The sequence below is a fragment of the Lissotriton helveticus genome, chromosome 3_2 (genome assembly GCF_964261635.1).
Source record: "Lissotriton helveticus chromosome 3_2, aLisHel1.1, whole genome shotgun sequence".
NCBI classification, from domain to species: Eukaryota; Metazoa; Chordata; class Amphibia; order Caudata; family Salamandridae; genus Lissotriton; species Lissotriton helveticus.
This window is the reverse complement of record NC_136062.1, coordinates 249,784,444-249,803,882: the sequence shown is the minus strand read 5'-3', so window position 1 is coordinate 249,803,882 and position 19,439 is coordinate 249,784,444. Positions and strand designations below refer to the sequence as shown.

Sequence of the window (19,439 nt, the reverse complement as noted above, 5' to 3'; positions counted from 1 at the left end):
GATCCAAATCTGCTATACTGTAGGAGATCCAAAGCCTTTTAAGTATATATTTTTATGTTTCAATAGAGTTTATTAAAATATTTACATATAACTAAACTATAACAATACCGTCAAAAGTAAACAGCCTAACAAAGGTGCCCAGAACCCTCCCATAACGAACCCAGAACAACTGTATAATAAATCATCACGGTTTACAAGTCAGACACGGTAGGGTTAATTGTGCCAAAGCAGGGAGATTAGCATGGGGTAGACTAGCGCCAGTGCACAGAGTTTCTGTGGGCAGGCTGACCCTGAAGTAGGTAACCACTGAATCCCACAGTTTGTGAAAGAGCTGCAACGTGTCCTAAACGTCTCAAGCAATTATTGCAGTGCCTTGAAGTTGCCACAACTTGTAAAGCCAGAGGGGGTAGAAGGATTTCCCCAAAGGCCAATGAGTGTTTGTTTAGCAGCTAGGAACAGGTGGAAAATGCGGCTACCCGCAGTGGAGTGGGTACAATTCCTCAGCAGGTTTCCCCAAGATAGCAAATTTGGGGCATTTGTCCTGTGTCTGCTTTTAGACCCTGATGAGCCTCATCCACATGTTTGACGAAAAGAGAAAGGCCAACTGAGGGCATGTACAAAATCTTTGATTGCACCTCAGGATGGAGGGCTATGGACTTTAGCCAAACTTGCCTTCTTAACACCGTTTCTCCTGCAAGTTGAAGAAAACCTTTATTGGAGACATCCATTGCTGCATCGATAATGAAAGAAAAAGTGAGTTATCCTTCCTTAAGGATAGCCCTTGCGGACTCCCTCTTATTCTCCGGGATGAGTTCAAGCAATGGTGCAATGTCCTGCAGCCTCATGTAGAGATAAAGCGCTAGCTGACTTGATGGAGGTCACTGCCATAGAGGAGATTAATTTGCCCAAATTGCCTCTATGTCTACAATCTCTATTTGGAGGGCTGGCAGATGGTTTAAGTGGATTTTCATATCTATGAGCCGCTGAGGAGATAACTCAGTCCGGCGTAGTATGCCTGGTGATACAAGCTAGAGCAGACTCTGGAGCCTTATATTTTTTTCTCTAGGTGAGATCTCACCGCCAGAACCATTGCCAGTCTTCATCAACTTGACACCTTCAGGCCAAAGTAAATCTAAAATAAGTATAGCAGATTGGTTTTTAAATTAGTAAAGGAAACATTGTTGATCTGTGAACTTCATTGGAAGATTAAACATCATCCCAGCTCTTTCCATAAAAGAGTGAAATCTGGAATTATCCGTCTGATCTTGAGGAACAGCTGATTCAACTCCTTGCCTTGGGGGTCACAATATTATCTACCATATCATCGTGCCCTCTATCATCTTGTGAAGTTTACCTCATCTACATCAGAATATATAGATCGTCAGCCAGATCTTCAGGCATTGGTGGGATGAGCGGTCTTTGAACAACTCTGTGTGACTCTCTTGGAGATGGTGAAGAATGTAGTAACAACTGTTGTGGATAAGGTTGTGGAGGATTGTTAGGTGGTTGTAGTGACAGTCATTTTTTTTAAGTTTCCATCATTTGTGCAAAGTACATAAAAAGGCAATAGGCTCCTGCACTACTTAAGGCCGTCGTTTTGCATAGGCGGTAAGTAATATCTTGAAGCATAAGGAATACAGTCCTGATGGAAATCATAGTCTAAATAGTTGTTTACCTCTATGTCTTCTCCAAAATCAGGGACATACTTTACATTTAGTTGTATTGGACCAAAAGCAGTGTGCGCAACATAGTCGCTTGCTTCTTCTTCCTGGCCAGATTGTATAATCGGAACAGGTGGCAATGTTCATACCTTCAACGATAGAGGTCCCAGAAATTTATTTGTGATGGTGATCTCATCGTCGGTATGGTCGTAGACTGCATAGTTTTATACCGTCAATTGAGTCAGTGTAAACTGATTTGTCGCAGTCAACGTGGATGGTGTGGTCGTTAAAATTTGGTAGATTTGTACTTCTTCGGAGGTTGATCCTCAGTGTATATAATGATCCCTTAGAAGCATGTTTTCCTTGTTTAGTTACAGTAGGGATGGCTGCAAGTGCTGTTCCAAACAAGTTCAATTCAGGAAACTTAATAAGTCACCATTTTTGTGCTGCATTGGTGGAAGTGCTTAGAGGAGCACTTTTCACAGAATCTTCCCCTGAAGAAAGGGCATCTCCTTTCAGAGGAGGATAATTCTCTTCAGCCATCAGCTAACTTCCGTTATCTGCCATTAACAGTCTTAAATGTAAAACTCCTACAAATGTCACATTTGGATTCTTGATGATTTGTATTAAGACAATAAATAGACTTAAGATGAGGATCATCAATGTAAATCTTCAAGACCACAGCATGAACAAGCCTTGAAAAGAGATTTCCTGTCTGTCAGCCATGGTGATAGTTGGAGACAGCTGGCTGTCAAGTAAGAAGATCTCTCTGGCCCAGTTTCATAACATTTCCCCTAAAAACAACTCGCAGTACCTCAGTGCTGATTGACCACCATGTACTCTGGAGCCACAAAATGTTTGGGCTGCCTGCTGTAATGATTGCCTTCGACTAAAAGTTACGTCTTGCAAAAAGCATCCAAATTTCATGCACTGCTGCTGGAACTTGAGGGTACGTGGCAGTAAGCCTACGGAGCTGCTGTCTTTAAACCACTCCAGCTCAGAATCAGCCTCATCTCCAAATAGTCTTGAACCATCAAAAGGGGCGTCCATAATGAGTTCTTTGTAGCCACCGGAGAAACCTGTTGCATGCGTTCAGGCATGATGCCTGATCATGATACTGGTGCCCATAGCACGCAGTCTGCTACATGCTTTGTATTTTTCCTGCCCCTCACAGCATTTATTTATTTGACTGAACATTACTATATATAAGTGTGTGGTTTTAGTCATTATTTTATTATGTGTACTCACACTATAATTATAGTAGGTATAAGAATGCTTTGATATTGATTGATAGTTTTACACAAATGTGCAGCAGAATTTACACTTTTTTCTCATTTGAAATCACAAATCACAAGGCTTGTATTTCTCATAATATTGTTAGGCAACAGAACACTATAAAGGTGCACAGACATTTAGCAGAGAGTGGGGCTACAGTATCAGTGAGTCAAGCATTAGCCCTGCAGGCTGATGCTACCTGTCTCCTGAACTGACAGACTGGCCTCGCCTCCCAAAGCAAGGCTGAAGACTGAGAAAACAATGTTCAGCTAGGAGTGAAAGGAAGGTGTACTAATGGATATTTAAGGATCCATTTTAATGGTGTTTTGCTGAACTTCAACAGAATTCAGTTACACCACTGATTTGCGCCAATAATTGTATATGCTACTTACCAGTATGCATCTGTTCTTGGCATGTAGGGCTGCTGACATTCATATCTATAGCATAGATCGCCGCCTAGTGTTGGGTCCGGATGATTGCACATTGTTGCCCTGGAAGAGTCTTCGAAGTATCACGAGATAGGTGGCTCCTCCCCTGGACTACAGTGCGCATGGGCATCGACTCCATCCCCAGATTGTTTTTAGCCATTGTGGTGAAGATGGAGTGTAATAGTGTGAGCGATGACCATGCTAAGAGTAAGTGTAAATGCTGCAGCCGCTACAGGCGCCGGGGAGGAGGGCGGGCGATATGAATGTCAGCAGCCCTACATGCAAAGAACAGATGCATACTGGTAAGTAGCATATTCAGTTCGAGGCATGTGGGCTGCTGAATTCATATCTACAGCATAGAATAAATAGCAGTCCCTCCATTAACGGCGCCCGCCTGTGCCAGCTGCAGACGTCTGAAAAAGTGCCTTAAGAACAGCCTGCCCCACAGCTGCTTGGAGTGCACATCTACACAGTAGTGTTTAGTAAATGTGTGTGATGTAGACCATGTGGCTGCTCTACAAATATCTTCCAAAGGGATATTACCAAGGAAAGCCATGGAGACCCCCAACTTGCGGGTGGAGTGGGCTCTGGGGGGGGACCGTTAAAGTGTGCTTAGCCTTGTGATAGCAAATCTGAATACACTTAACGATCCACCTGGCTATACCTGCTTTGGAAATGGGGTTACCTTTGTGCTGGGCCGAAAAGGCAACAAAGAGTTGTTGTGTCTTCCTAAAGTCTTTGGTCCTATCGATGTAGTACATCAAAGCTCGTTTGACATCAAGAGTGTGGAGCATTCTTTCGGCCACTGTTTCCGGGTTCTGAAAGAACGCGGGCAGTTCAATGGTCTGATTGACATGGAACTGCGAAACCACTTTAGGAAGAAATTTAGGGTTAGTTCGCAGCACCACCCTGTTTGAGTGAATTTGAATGAATGGTTCTTGTACAGTGAGCGCCTGTAGCTCACGAACACGTCGTAGAGACGTAATGGCAATGAGAAAAGCCACCTTCCATGTCAAGAACTGAACCTCACATGAATGTAGAGGCTCAAAAGGTGGGCCCATCAACCTGGTGAGGACCACATTGAGGTTCCATACAGGAGCCGGCGGGGTCCTGGGAGGGATGACCCGCTTCAGGCCTTCTAGGAAGGCTTTAATGGCAGGCACTCTGAAACGGAGAGATGCCGCCTGTTTTGGAGATAAGCCGCTATGGCGGATAAGTGTATCCTGATGGAAGCGTATGCTAGATTGCATTTGTAAAGATGTAACAAATAACAGATGATGTTGGGAGTGGATGCATCTAGCGGGTTGATGTCGTGTTCAGTACAGTAAATGACAAACCGCTTCCATTTCGCTGAATAGCAAGCTCTGGTAGTGGGCTTCCTCGCCTCCCGTATGATATCCATGCATTCAGGAGGCAAGTCAAGGTAGCCAAACTCTAAGACTTCAGGAGCCAGATCGCTAGGTTGAGCTGTTGCGGATCTGGATGCTGAATGTCGCCATGGCCCTGCGTCAAAAGCCTGGGCGTGAGGTGTAGCCTGTGATGCGGTACCACGGAGAGTTCTAGAAACTTGGTGTACCATGGTTGGCGTGCCCACGTTGGAGCAACCAGGATGAGCGTCAGCGAGTGTTGCTTTAGCTTTCGTGCTACCAGCGGTATCAGAGGTGCTGGGGGAAAAGCGTACGCAAATCTGCCTGACCAGTTCATCCATATCGCATTGCCCTGCGACTGTGGGTGAGGAAACCTGGCGGCAAAGCTTTGGCATTTTGCGTTTTCCTTTGTGGCAAACAGGTCTATCTCTGGATGACCCCACTGTTGGAAGTACGGGCGGAGTACCAATGGGTGTATCTCCCACTCGTGCATTTGGTGGCTGTATCTGCTGAGTAGATCCACCATCTGATAGTCCTTGCCCGGGAGGTGTTCCGCCATGAGGAAGATGTTCCTCTGAATGGCCCACTTCCACATGCTCTGAGCCAGATGAGACAACTGAGGGGAGTGCGTTCCTCCCTGCTTTTCAATGTAGTACATGGCCGTCATGTTGTCCGTCCGGATCAACACGACTTTGTTTCACAGATTTATTTTTTTAATTTTTTTATTTATACAGCGCGAACAAATGCCCGTGGGCGTCTCGGCGCTAAGAACAGTGCTTAGAATTCCCCCTAAAAGCGTAGTCGGACGCTATTCTTGACTAAACAGCCGGTCTTTGTTTTTCTGTGGAATTGCATCAAGGACGGGCTTTCCCTGATGGCTACTGGCAGTGAGTTCCAAAGCCTGGGAGCAGCCACCAGGAAACGCCTATCGCCCCAGGTGACTGTTTTGGTTCGTGGTACCAGCAAATGATTGAGATTATTGGATCGGAGCGATCTTGTGGGTAAGTGGAACCTGAGATGAGATTTCAGGAAGTGAGGACCTTGGTTGTGCAGAGCCTTATAGACAATGCATAAGGTTTTAAACTTAATCCTATTACGGATCTTGAGCCAATGGAGATTTTTTATAATCTCTGTAATTGGCATAAACTTCGGGGTTCCAGTCAGGAGACGGGCTGCAGCGTTCTGGATTGTCTGCAGGTTATTAGTCACTCTAGCCTGAGCATTGATGAACAATCCGTTGCAGTAATCAAGGGAAGACAGCACTAAAGCACTTACCAGTGTCTTTCCTGCTGCAACTGGCAGGAACGGTAGAATTTTCTTAATTAGCCTGAGTTTATAATGGGCGGTGGCTGCTGTTTTATTTGCATGGGCCATGAAATTCAGGTTACCGTCAAAAGTGACTCCAAGATTTCTGACTGTGGATACCGGTTCGGGGGGGGGTCCCATACGTAGCAGGCCACCACGTATTAGACCAACTGGGTGAGAGGTGTCCGAAAATGACCACCTCTGTTTTTTCGGAATTTAATTTTAGGCAATTGGAAGTCATCCACTCTCCAATTGCCCGCATGCCCCCTTGAAACTTTTCTGCTACTTTCTCTCCATCACCATTAATGGCCAGCACAAGTTGCGTGTCATCTGCGTAAGATGTAAGACTCATCCCATGGGCCTTGATGACAGAAGCCAGGTGCGACACATAGATATTGAAAAGTGTCGGACTTAGGGATGAGCCTTGAGGTACACCACACGGCAGGGACAGCTTGTCTGATTGAAGATGCCCCAGTGTGACCACCTGGGTTCTCCCAGCCAGGAAGGACGAAAGCAGTTTCTGTGCAAGATGGCGAATGCCCATCTTTCCGACACGGTCCACCAAGATCTTATGGTCGACCGTGTCGAAGGCTGCAGATAAATCGAGCAAAACCATTATCGCTGTTCCACCCTGGTCTCGGATCACTCGTATATCCTCCGTTGCTTTAATTAGGGCCGTCTCAGTACCGTGGTACTTGCGAAAGCCAAATTGGGTGTTGTCTAGTAGCTGGTGCTTCTCTACAAACTCAGAGAGTTGTACATAATGGCTCTCTCGACTACCTTAGCTAGAAAAGGTAGGCTAGCTATGGGGCGATAGTTTTTTAATTGCTCCTTGTCCAAGTTGGCTTTCTTGAGAAGAGGCTTCACTAGCGTGTTCTTAAGTGAGTCCGGGTATGTCCCAGTTCTGAACATTAAGTTACAGATTGAGGAAATGTCAGGGGCTAAATAGTCCATGAATGGACGAATGACTTTAAGAGGACAGGGGTTTAATGCTGATCCGGATTTGATGGTAACGATCAGATCCATAATTTGTGTCTCTGCTAAGTCTGTGAACTGGAGCAGTTCGGTGTCATGGGTTTTGCCATTTGGAGTGGATGAAAGGGTTACCTTGTTGATGGAGAATGCCTGGTATATGTCATTTACCTTGGTGAAGAAGAAATTGGCCAGTGCATCACAGAAATCCTGGGCGAGTGGCGGGGCTAGGTCCGGACTGTTTCCCGCTAGAGTCTTGGTAATGTCATATAGTTTTTTGCTGGAATTTTTAGCTTTGTCTATCTGTTCAGTATAAAACTTTTTCTTAGTTTCGACAATAAGGGATTTATACAGGCCTAGTGCTTGCTTGTAGCTATCCTTACTATCTGAACTATAGGATCTACGCCAGTGCCTTTCCCTATTTCTGCATAGTTGTTTCTGTTTGCGTAGTTCCTCTGTGAACCACGGAGCCGATGGCGTGGTTCTGTTTCTCGAGGGCTGTTTAATTGGGCTAAGGTGTCTGTAGCCGTACCAAGCCACTCGTGAAATTGGCATGTGGCGATGTTAGGATCAGTGGAGAGACATGGGCGAGTCCTATCCAGTAGAGCAGTTAGCTCTGTCTGATCGATATCATTCCAGACCCTAAAGGCTTCTGGTTTCCTTACGGGTTCTCTTCTGGTCCTATTCGACTTGACTGCGATGCTCATAACAATGGCATGGTGGTCAGTCCAGGGCATGGGCATAGTTTCTATTATTTTTAGGCCTTCCATGTTGGTAAAAATGCCATCCAGGGTATGGCCTGCATTATGAGTGGGGGTGGTAACTAGTTGCCGTAAGCTCAAGGTATCCATGGCTGATATCAGAGTACTGGTGTCATTGTCTGAGGACTTTTCCAGATGGAAGTTCATGTCACCCATCACTGTGAATGAGTCTTCCAGCGCTACAGCTTCTAATATTGAGCCAAGATTGGCAAGGAAACCAGTACGTGTTCCGGGGGGGTCGATATAAAAGGATTCCTTTAAAATGAGACGATGGAGTCAACTTAAGGTCAAATTGAAGGGCTTCACACGAGGTAACGGGAATGTGAGACATTCTCACAGTTACCTGCTCGCGGGCTATAATGGCTAGCCCCCACCCCTTGCTTCACCGTTCTGTCTAAACGATAAGATTTATATGCTGGAGGGGTTGCGACTACCAAGTCTGGATCGGACGTTTCATCCGTCCATGTTTCTGTTAAAAAGAGGCAGTCTAGGTTGTTGTCCAGGATGAAGTCATGTACCTCCTGCCGGTGTTTTACCAAGGAGCGCGCGTTAATGAGTGCTACCAAGAACTCTTTGGTATTAGCCACTATAGGGGTGTTCGTTTTAACCTTTTCATTTGATAAATGTAGCCTGGTATTACAATGGGGGCATATGAGTTCGGTGGCATCCAGAAGACTGTACGGGCTATGTTGGACACAGAGGGTGTTATCGATAGTGTCCATTTCCAACAGAGCACTTTTGGTGTAGGTTAATGGGCCCTTTCGCAGAGTAAGGCCAGGGGTCCTGGCCCTAGGCCCGGTCCCGGCACGGACGGGCACAGACGGGCTTGCCTTTGGCGCGCCCGCTGCGCGGACGGGAAGGTTTGGCAGCTTTATACATGTGAGGGAGGTAGTAAAGAGGAGGGTGTAACCACTGCACCGCTAGCCTTAGCCTCCCCAAGATGGCGTCTGATGTGGGTGAAGTAAAGGCAGCTGGTGACAGCTACACTGTGGTAGGGCAGATCGATCGGCTGCCTCGGTGCGACGCGAATCTCGCGCCGAGGTGGGGAGAGGATTTAAGAATGAACTAGCTAAAATATTTACAGCTTCTAAAAATCGGTTATTAGTACTCAACACCGCTACAAATTAGGTGGCTTGCAAATCAGACTGCCTAAAATGTTTTACAAGTTCTAAAAGAGCGTTATTATTGCTCAACAACGCTACAATTCACTGGAGGTGCACAGGTAAGAATAAAGAACCCCCGGCTTCCGCCTCAGGGGAGAAATCACACAAATCGGCGTGCAATGCAAACCACGCACTTAAATGTGCTGGGAGGGCGGGAGGGTCTAACCACCGCACCGCTAGCCTTAGCCTCCCCAAGATGGCGTCTGATGTGGGTGAAGTAAAGGACGCTGGTGACAGCTACACTGTGGTAGGGCGGATCGATCGGCTGCCTCGGTGCAACGCGAGTTCTAAAAGAGCGTTATTATTGCTCAACAACGCTACAATTCACTGGGGTGCACAGGAAAGAATAAAGAACCCCCGGCTTCCGCCTCAGGGGAGAAATCACACAAATCAGATGTACTTTGAAAGACTTCAATGCCATGAAGATTGCCATCAGTTCTAGGTAGTTGATGTGCATCTTCTTCTGCTGCGTAGTCCATAGTCCCTGCACAGTGTTGTGGAGTACATGAGCTCCCCATCCCTGGAGAGATGCGTCCGTCGTCAGGGTAATCTGTGGCACAGGCTCCTGAAACGGTCGGCCCTTGCAAAGGTTGTGTGGATTCCACCAATGCAGAGAGCTGTATGCCCGACCGGTCACCAACACTAGGTCGTTCAACTGTCCCTGAGCCTGAGTCCACTGATGAGCCAAGCATTTTTGGAGCGGACGCATATGTAGCCTCGCGTGCGGGACTATGAAGATGCAGGAGGCCATCATGCCTATCAACTGCATGAACACTCTCGCTGGAAGCGAGTGTTGCGGTCTGAACTTCCGGATCAGCGACTGAATGCTGTCGATTCTCACAGGATTTGGCTGAGCCGTGGCTGCCAGAGTATTTATAGTTGCGCCCAGGTACTGCCGCACATGGGCAGGCTGAAGGTGCGACTTTGGGTAATTTAGTGAGAATCCCAGATCGTGAAGAAGGTGAATGGTGTGGGACATGTTGGCGGCGCACTGCCGGGCCGACTTTGCTTGGACAAGCCAGTCGTCCAGATAAGGGTAAACGTGAACGTTCTGCCGTCTGAGGTGCGCCGCCACCGTCGCCAGGCATTTCGTGAACACCCTGGGCGCAGTGGTCACCCCGAAAGGGAGGACCTTGAACTGATAATTGTGACCCTGAATGGTGAACCTGAGGTATTTTCTGTGTGATGGATGCAGTGGAATGTGGAAATAGGCATCCTTGAGATCCAAGGTTGCGAGGAAGTCCCCCGATTGAGCAACGGGAGAACCTGCTGCAGTGTGAGCATATGAAAGTGTTCTGATAGAATGTACTGATTTAGGGGTCTGAGGTCCAGTATGGGTCTGAGGGACCCGTCCTTCTTCGGGATTAAGAAGTACAGGGAGTAAACTCCTGTGCCTTCTTCCTCCACCGGCACGAGCTCGATTGCCCCTTTTTGCAGCATGACGAGTACCTCCTGCTGCAATAAGTGCAAATGCTCCGCGGACATAGGACGGTGTTTTGGTGGCATGTTGGGTGGAGTGGATGTTAACTCCAGACAATAACCGAACTGGATATGTTTTCTGACCCACCTGTCTGTGGTGATGGATTTCCAGACTGGCAGGAACCGCTAGAGTCTCCCCCCAGACAGGTGTAGTATGGCCGGGGGGCAGTGACAGGGAGTCACTGTTTGTTGGTGGCGGAGGAGCGGGAGTTGTTGTTACCTCGACCTCTGCCCTTGGCGCTGTTGCCCCGGTATCCTCCTCTATTTTGCTTGGTGTAAGAGGATTGCGCCCCACCTTTATTGAATTGCGTTTGCTGGGACATTTGGCCTCTGGAAACACCTCTATTGCCTGAGCGACGAAAAGTGCTCCCTCTAAACTATTGGGACTGGAGAGCTCCCATGGACTTAGCAGTCTCGGTATCCTTCTTTATTTTTTCCAGGGTGGTATCCACCTCAGGACCAAATAATCTGTCAGGGTTTACCGGCTGGTTGAGGATGGCGGTCTGTATCTCCGGCTTAAACCCGGAGATTCTGAGCCATGCCTGACGTCTCAACATCACACTGGTGTTAATTGCCCTGGCTGCGGTGTCTGCAACGTCTAGGGCACACTTAATGGAAGCGTTGGAGATGAGTTTCCCTTCCTGGATAAGCATCTCCGCTGCCTCTTTATATTGGTCAGGTAGATGTTGCAACAGGGTCTCTAGTGTGTCGTAGTGTGCCCTGTCGTATCTAGCCAAGAGTGCCTGCGTGTTAGAGATACGCCAGATATTGGCCGCCTGAGCTGCTACTCTCTTTCCTGATGCCTCCAACACTTTGGATTCCTTGTCCGGGGGAGGAGCTTCACCAGTGGTTTTTCCGAATTCGCCCTTTTGCGGGCATTAGAAACGACCAGTGAGTTCAATGGCAACTGGCCCTTGATGTAGGTAGGATCGCCAGGTGCTGGTCTGTATTTTTTTTTCAATTCTAGGGTTGACTACCCTTGACCGCGTGGGTTCCTTAAAAATGTCCGCAGCATGTTTTAGGATCCCCTTCAGCATTGGGAGAGTCTTTACAGTCTTTTCAGCTGTAGAAAAAGTGTCAAAGAGGAAGTCCACCTCCACAGGGTCAGCATGGAGCTCCACGTCGTGGTTTTTGCCGCCCTTTCAATTAAGGCATTAAATGCCGCAGAATCCTCAGTGGGAGAGGTCTTGACGTTGTACACCTGAGGGTCATGGGCGGTCTGCTGATCCCCCTGGTCTCCTGCCCCCACCCATGAGTCCTGTTGTTCATCAGGATCCGTGTTGGCAGGAAAGTTGTATTCCTCGTCCTCATCCCCAGCATCCTCCACATCAGAATAAGTGGGTGAGGGTGTGGCAAGTCGTGCAGTCCGAGGAACCAGTGGCTCGACCAACACAGGTGAATCTGAATCGGGCTTCTTGCGCTTTAGAGGAATTGTGTACGACTCCAAGGGCTGGGCCGCCGTGATCTTTCTTTTGTAAAGCGTAAGCTTCCCGGTGTCGGCATCGATGAAATGCTCCGACTGCTCCTCCACCAAGGGTGGTCGATGCGTCAAGCCCCCAGCCAGATCCCTGCAAGTGCGGTTTGGGCACCGATTGTGGACCGAAGGCCTTCGGTGCCACTTTCGGCGGCAACGTGAAGAGGATTGGCGTCGAAGACTTTGGCGTTGGGACCGATTGCTTCGGGGCGGAAGGTGTCATTGATTCTTCCGCCGAAGCCTTGTCCCTGATGCGTTTCAGGAAGTCCGAGACCTGCTTCGTAAAGGAAGCGGACGGCTTCGCCGACCCGACAGACGATCTCGAACCACTAACATGGGAAGACTCGAGCGTCGATGGCTTGGGCTTTTCCGGGCGAGGCGTAGGAGCATCCTTCGTAGGGGCGCTACGCCCTCCTTCCGTGGCAGCAGACGTGGACGTCGGCTGTGTCGGTTCGGCAGCCTGGATGACTGGTTTTGGGGCCCCAGTCGTCGGCTCGACGCCCTTGCTTGACCTCGGCTCGACGCCCTTTTTGGACTTCGGCTCGACGCTCTTGCTTGACTCCGGCTCGATGCCCTTCTTGGACTTCGGCTCGACGCCCTTGACCACCTTCGGCTCGGTGCCTTTGCCCGACTTCACCGGGTCGATAGCTTTCTTCGGCTTGGGTTGTCCCGACACCTTGGAAGACGAGGGTGTCGACAGAGGAGCAGACGTCTTCGGTTTCGATTGCGTCTCAACCACTTTCGGTCTTGTCGACACCGATGGTTTCACTTTCGTTTTTGACAATGGCGGCTCCGTCGAAGTGTCCGTAGCCGGGCCTGGAGGCGGGGCCGTGGATCCTGGTAGAAGGTCTTGGGGAAGGCCGCGTGGCGATCCCTCGACCTGAGCCTCCGTAATTGTTCGAACGGGGCATAGCTCTTCCTCTGAGCTATCTTCCATGGCCCCATAGGCCTCATCGTCGTCTCCTACCTCATGGACGACTTCTTCTACTTCTAGGCCTTCGACATCCGCTTCATAGTCGTAGTCGATTTCCACCGCCGGAGGTGAAATCTGCAACTGAACTTAGTGTTCGTCTGCTTCTTCGTTGACGAAGATGTCCACCGGTGCCGGGGCCGTCTGCTGGGCCTCCATGCGCGCCACGCGCCGAAGCCGAATCGTCTTCTTCGAACGAAACCTGGAACACGCCATACAGCTGGCTTCATCGTGGTCCGGCGACAGGCACTTGTTGCACACCGGGTGGACGTCGATGTGGGGATACTTCGATCCACACACGGGACACTTCTTTAACGGGCTCCGTTCCATGTTGTGTCGTCGAAGGTCTTGCAGCGTCGACTGGGCCTCGATCACCGAAGAGCCACGCGACTCCCCGGATGTCCAACTCGGGAACCGATTCGGAACAGAACTGGGCACCGAACGCAAACAATACCGACGGTTCGAAAAAGGCCTTCGGGCCTCGAAAAAGTTTATGTTGATTCCGAACTGGAGATAACGAAATTACATCCGAACCCAATGGCGGAAAAAAACAATCTGGGGATGGAGTCGATGCCCATGCGCACTGTAGTCCAGGGGAGGAGCCACCTATCTCGTGATACTTCGAAGACTCTTCCAGGACAACAATGTGCAATCATCCGGACCCAACACTAGGCGGCGATCTATGCTATAGATATGAATTCAGCAGCCCACATGCCTCGAACTGAAAGCAATTTCTTTTTTATTTCTTTTATTGTATATTTTTTTATATTAAATAAACGTTGGCAATTTTTATCTGTTTTACATGCACTGCATTTCTGTTCTTCACCATCATTTTGATGTCTGCAATAACGCTTATTTATTTAATATTCACTTTAACTGGGCTTTAACATTTACTAAAGTCTTTTAAAAATATAGTGTGGATATCATGTACTGATCCATCTTTTGGGGAAAGGTGTTCCAGAACTTACCAACAAATAAATGTATTCCTGGCAGTGTGACAGTATTGAGAGATATACATGATTAAGGGGAGACATTCCCCTGGTACACAGTTGTATTTCTGTTGGACTTTCTGGGTTGAAAAAGCTGACAAAGGTTGGGAGTGGAAGTTTGAATCTGCACTCAATGGCACGGAAAGAAAAGAGCGGATTTTAGCATGTAGGGGTATCGCCTATATGTAGCTCTGGGTTATCACTTCTGGTTGCAATGGGAGGTAGCCAGAGAGTCTAACGGCATCCCCTTAGGGTGCGTCATAGCTGTTGCTTTGAAAAAATCCAGATTCAATCTGGCATCTCGGAATATTCAAAAGGTGAAGAATTATGCAGTTAGAAGTATTAATCAAAATCACAGTGGGATGATAAAAATGCAGTTGTTTTGTCACAGTAGATTGTTTGGGGAATACTAGAATTAAATTTTTAAAATGATAGATTTGTGCCCACTAAAATCAGCAGCGTTGAATAAAAACACCAGTGAAAATCAGGGATTGCTCCCAAAAAAACTGGAGTGAAAAAAGGAAAATTATCCTTTTGCCAAAAACAGAAGTTCATTATTTTTACACCAATACTTGCATTGTAAGGTTAACTTAAATTTACATAAAAAATTATAAAATAAATAAACAGTAATAATCATTTATTCTGTGAATCCAGGCTACTAGTTGTAACGGACTTTCGCAAGCACCTTAGATATTTAAATGGGACATATCAAAGGCATGAACAGCAGTAACTACTAACTAGAGGAAAAAAACTGAACCTGTAATTATTTGAGCCAAAGCTTGAGGCTCAATGTAAATCATTGGAAGGAGAATAACATTTAGAAATGGATAACTAGGAGCCTTCATTCTCACGCAAAACTAAAATCAAACATAAAATTCTCAGAAAAGGCAACTATAGGAAAGCAGTTGCAATGTAATGCCTGGAGCATGATTTGGGATTATACTGTCCCATTGATTTATTGTTTATAGCTTGACTAAGTGTCAGTAGGGTGCCATCTGCATATAAAAAAAAACGGTGACACAGATTGGGATCATGACCAACCAGTGGGGTCGGATACATGTAATCTATGAGCAGAGAAGTTGGGTAATTGTGCTTCCAATATATAGGGGCAGGAACAACACAGCCCAACAATATCCAGAGTAAGAAATGAGCACTGTTGAGAAAGGAAACGTATACAGGAGGAAATATAACACCCGTTCTGAGGCAGAGGGCACTAGAATGATCTTTACAGGACCCATGCTTACCTGTGCAGTACTCTTTACCAGTGTGCTGTGGCACAATGATCGGGCGGTAGACAATGGGCTCTGTCTCCAGAATGTTTTCGTCATGCCGGTAGCGGGATGGCCGATCATTTGGCGTGCCCCCAGAACGTGCACCACCACGCTTCTCATGTGTTTCAATCTCTTCAAACACTGCTGCCTTGTCAAAAAGGGCAAGATTGCCCTCAAAGTCAAAGTCTGTGTCCAAGATTTCTTCCAGCTCATCCCCAAAACACTCATCATCTTTGGTCTTCACCTGCCCATTTTTCAACCCGGTCTTTTTCGGGGTGACCTGGTTTGGGTGTCTACTGCTGGATGACCCTGGATAATAATAAATAAAAAACCAAAATTAAACACATTGATTTGCATCCGGAACGTTGATATGTTTCGCTTTTACTACTCACTTCATGTGTTTTGATCCTACTCACCTCTTCAACTTATTTCTACAAATAGATAGACATCCAAAAAAGTTTCAATTTAAGAATTAAAATGGAGTGCTTGGCCGTGCTTGGTATCATTAAACATTAAACAGGCTATACACTAGATTGAAGAACCCACACATCAATCATGCTGTTTTCATATACCGAGGAGGAGGAGTGGTCGTTCTCCAGAAACAAAGGTACTGTTTCTTGGCAGCAAAACAGTTGTAAAGGCAACCAGTCCTCCATCTTAACTGGTCAGCAGAATACTGATATGCTACAAGCTCAACACTTTGTTCTTTACGGTCACTCAAGCTTTTCACTACTATTTTCACAATACTTAGCTAGCTCTATGGGTCACATGGCATGGTAAGGAAAGGTGCAGCTGGGCTTTGTGGTAAACACGGACCCATACATTTATTAGCATTCTTATCAGCCGCTACTACATTGAGACTCTGGAGACTTTCTAACTTTTTAGAAAGGGAGCGACTTGCCTCCTGCCATGAAAATGAAAATCACATTAGAGTAATGTGGTAAGTCAATACAAAGACTGAAGCAGAGTATCAGAAGATGTCAGCTTTATTGCAGCACAGAGTAGGTAGGACCATCCCCTATCTGACCAGAGCTCCAACTGCTAACAGGGCAGATGGAAACTCCAGAACGAGGAACACCATAATGTTCTAGAGCACTAGTCAGAAAAGCAAGAGAAGCACTGTATAACATATCTACCCCGCTTAACAGATAAAAGAAACAAAACAATAATCTTTATAAAACATAGTAAAAGATCAATGTATATAATCATCTAAATAAGTGGGTGGGCGCCGAGGGCGAGAACGCCTCACAGTGATCAGATAAAAGAAACAAAACAATAATCTTTATAAAACATAGTAAAAGATCAATGTATATAATCATCTAAATAAGTGGGTGGGCGCCGAGGGCGAGAACTCCTCACAGTGATCCCTCTAGAGGGCGTCTGAGAAAAAGAAGAAGAAACCAAGTCACCCAGGGCACCACCATGTACCGACATGGAAGTTGGAGCATCGCCACTACCCACCTCCTCCCCTTCGATGGAAACAGAAGGGAGAACAGACCCACCATCAGGAGCTAACAAGTAACCATTACAGCTCCCAGAACTTCCACCCTCTGAACACACAGAAGAACTACTTTCCTTTCTTTGGAACAAAGCCACCCTCCTATAGTTCCAAGTTTCCCCATTATCCAATACAACATAATGTGGGGAAGCTTTTTTGACTCTAAAAGGACCCCTATATTTGGTAAGACCCTTGGAAAACCTTCCCGGTTTAACCTTGACTAGGTCACCTGCTGCAATGGGCAGGAAATTGTCGGAAGAAGGTAAAACCTCACTTCCCTCACTTCTCAACCATGCAGGAGTCAACTTAGAGACTGGTGTGCGTCCACGCATCAATTCGAACGGAGATTTCTCTCCATTTCTATGAGGTGTTGATCGGTAGGCCCACACCAGCTCTTGCACCCGTTCATGTGAAAAACATCCACTTTGCACAAACATCTGAATTACCCCCTGACGATTCACTCTCTCGCAGAGGCCATTCCCCTGTGGGTTGTACAAGCTTGTCCTCTGATTTCTGATGCCACACTCTCGCATAAATGAAGCCGTTTTCAAGGACGTCAACTGTGTGCCATTATCGGAAATGAGAACAGATGGATAACCTTCGTTCAAAAACACACCCTTCAAAAAGGCAATGGTGGTGTCAGTGTCAATCTCTTTCACAAATTGTACACAGAGCCATTTAGAGAAACAATCAATCACCACAATGGCAAAGCGTTGATTCACGGGCAACTCATTCATAGGACCTATGAAATCTAGGCAAATGCTATGCCAAGGTAAGTTCTCAAACCCAATTTTTTGAGGTGAGTGTGATCCCACAACTTTTAATCGTTTCTCTCCTTCCTTGCAATAATCGCACCTCACCACGCAATCTACAGCATCATTGTCCACCGTCGGCCACCAAAAATTCTCCTTAACACGACGCTGAGTGAGGGTTTGACCCAAATGGCCCTCATGAGCCAAATTGAGGATTCTGCTCCGCAATGAACTAGGAGGGATGAAACGGTCACCTCGCATCAACACATTCTCTCCCTCTAATGAAATTTCATCCAATATTCTCAGAAAGGGTCTAACCCCAGGCAAAACAGTGCTTTCTCTTCTAGTTCCTTTGGAAACAAGGTCAATAACAGACTGTAAAACTCGATCCTCCTCCATACTCCTCACCCAATCATCACGGGTGAAAGAACCACCTCCTATAGATAGTACATCCTCCATCACTATCGCTACAGCAAAATCATCTAAAACATCGCCACCATTTCTGCTACACTCCCCAGAGTGTGCTGGAAGCCGGGATAAACAATCGGCCTGGATGTTCCTCCAACCGTGAACAAACTCAATCTCGTACTGGTAATCCTGCAAGCGAGAAGCCAGCCTCGCCAACCTGGGAGACCCCTTCCCAGCACCACCCGGGGCTAATACATTGACTAGTGGTTTATGATCTGTGCGCAGAACAAATTTGTAGCCCCATAAGTATGTCCTAAAATAGCTTGTGCCCCAAACCGCTGCAAGAGCCTCGCGCTCTATGACTGAATAATTGGATTCGGAAGTGGACAGGGGCCTAGAAGCAAATGCTATGGTCTTCTCTTCTCCCCCGTGCTTTTGCAAAAGCACCGCACCGAGCCCCACTCCACTCGCATCAACCATCAAAACAGAGGAACGACCTGTATCAAAAGGTGCCAGTACGCCAGCAGATTTAAGTTCCCTTTTTATCAGATTAACACACGATTCATGCTCAGTGGTCCAATTAAATCTGACACCCTTTTTCAACAAACATCTCAAAGGTGCGGTCTTAGATGAAAAATCTCTCACAAATTTTGAATAAAATTCAACTAAGCCCATGAAGGACCGAAGTTGATCTTTATCAACTGGTGAGGGAGCTAACTCTATAGCTTCTAATAGATTCTTCTTAGGCTTTATGCCCTCCTCAGACAAAGAAAACCTAAATATTCAATCTCCTTCAAAAGAAAAGCACACTTTTCTTTCCTCAAAGTGAGCCTTGCATCATCTATTCTACGTAATACACTTTGCAAAATTCCATTATGTTCTTCAAGTGAATCTCCATAAATTAAAACATCATCTTGAAAATACAAGACTTTGTCTAGACCCTTAAAAACCTCCGAGACTAGTCTCTGGAACACGCTGGCCGCTGAGATTAGGCCGAACGGTAATCGTGTGAACTGGAAGGTTCCCTCACTAGTGATGAAAGCAGTTAAGTGCTTGGAAACATCATCTAGACAAATCTGATGGTAAGCATGTTTTAGGTCTAGTTTACTAAAAAACTTTGCTCCTTTAAGTGTTGACACCAGCTCGCCAATATTTGGTAGCGGGAATACATCCGCCACTACACATTTGTTCAGTGAACGCAGGTCTACACAAAACCTAATCTTATTATCAGGTTTTTGGGAAATTACAACAGGCGAAACCCACGGAGACGCTTCAATAGGCTCGATAATGCCTCCTTGGAGCATTTCCTCTAACGTGGCCTTGACTTCCTCCCGCAACGCAAAAGGGACACGTCTAACTTTGTGTTGAACAGGAGTACTGCCTTCTTTGAGAATTATGTGGTGAGAGTAGCCTACCAGTTCTCCTAACTGATCCCTAAAAACATTCTTGAATCTTTCCAGAATCTCATTTATTGAAGAGTTGTCAACAATTGCGATGGGATCATCTGCTCTGGGATTGACCACAATGTGTAAGTCGTATTGTTGATAGCGTCCCAGAATGGCTGGTCCATCAATGGATATGTACACTTTACCTAATGCTGACCTATTCCTGAATTCAATTTTCCCATCGAAATAGCCCAAGAGATCTATTTTTTTCACCTTGGTAG

The 19,439-nt window shown here is 46.7% G+C and overlaps 1 protein-coding gene across 1 annotated transcript in view; it reads right to left on the bottom strand.

Moving 5' to 3' along the window:
• EDC3 (enhancer of mRNA decapping 3) overlaps nucleotides 1-19,439 on the bottom strand; it is a 316,498-nt gene that overhangs the window by 153,360 nt on the left and 143,699 nt on the right. Inside the window, exon 4 of the mRNA XM_078685138.1 lies at nucleotides 15,089-15,424. Coding sequence (XP_078541264.1) covers nucleotides 15,089-15,424 — 336 coding nt within the window. The remainder of the gene's footprint in view (nucleotides 1-15,088; nucleotides 15,425-19,439) is intronic.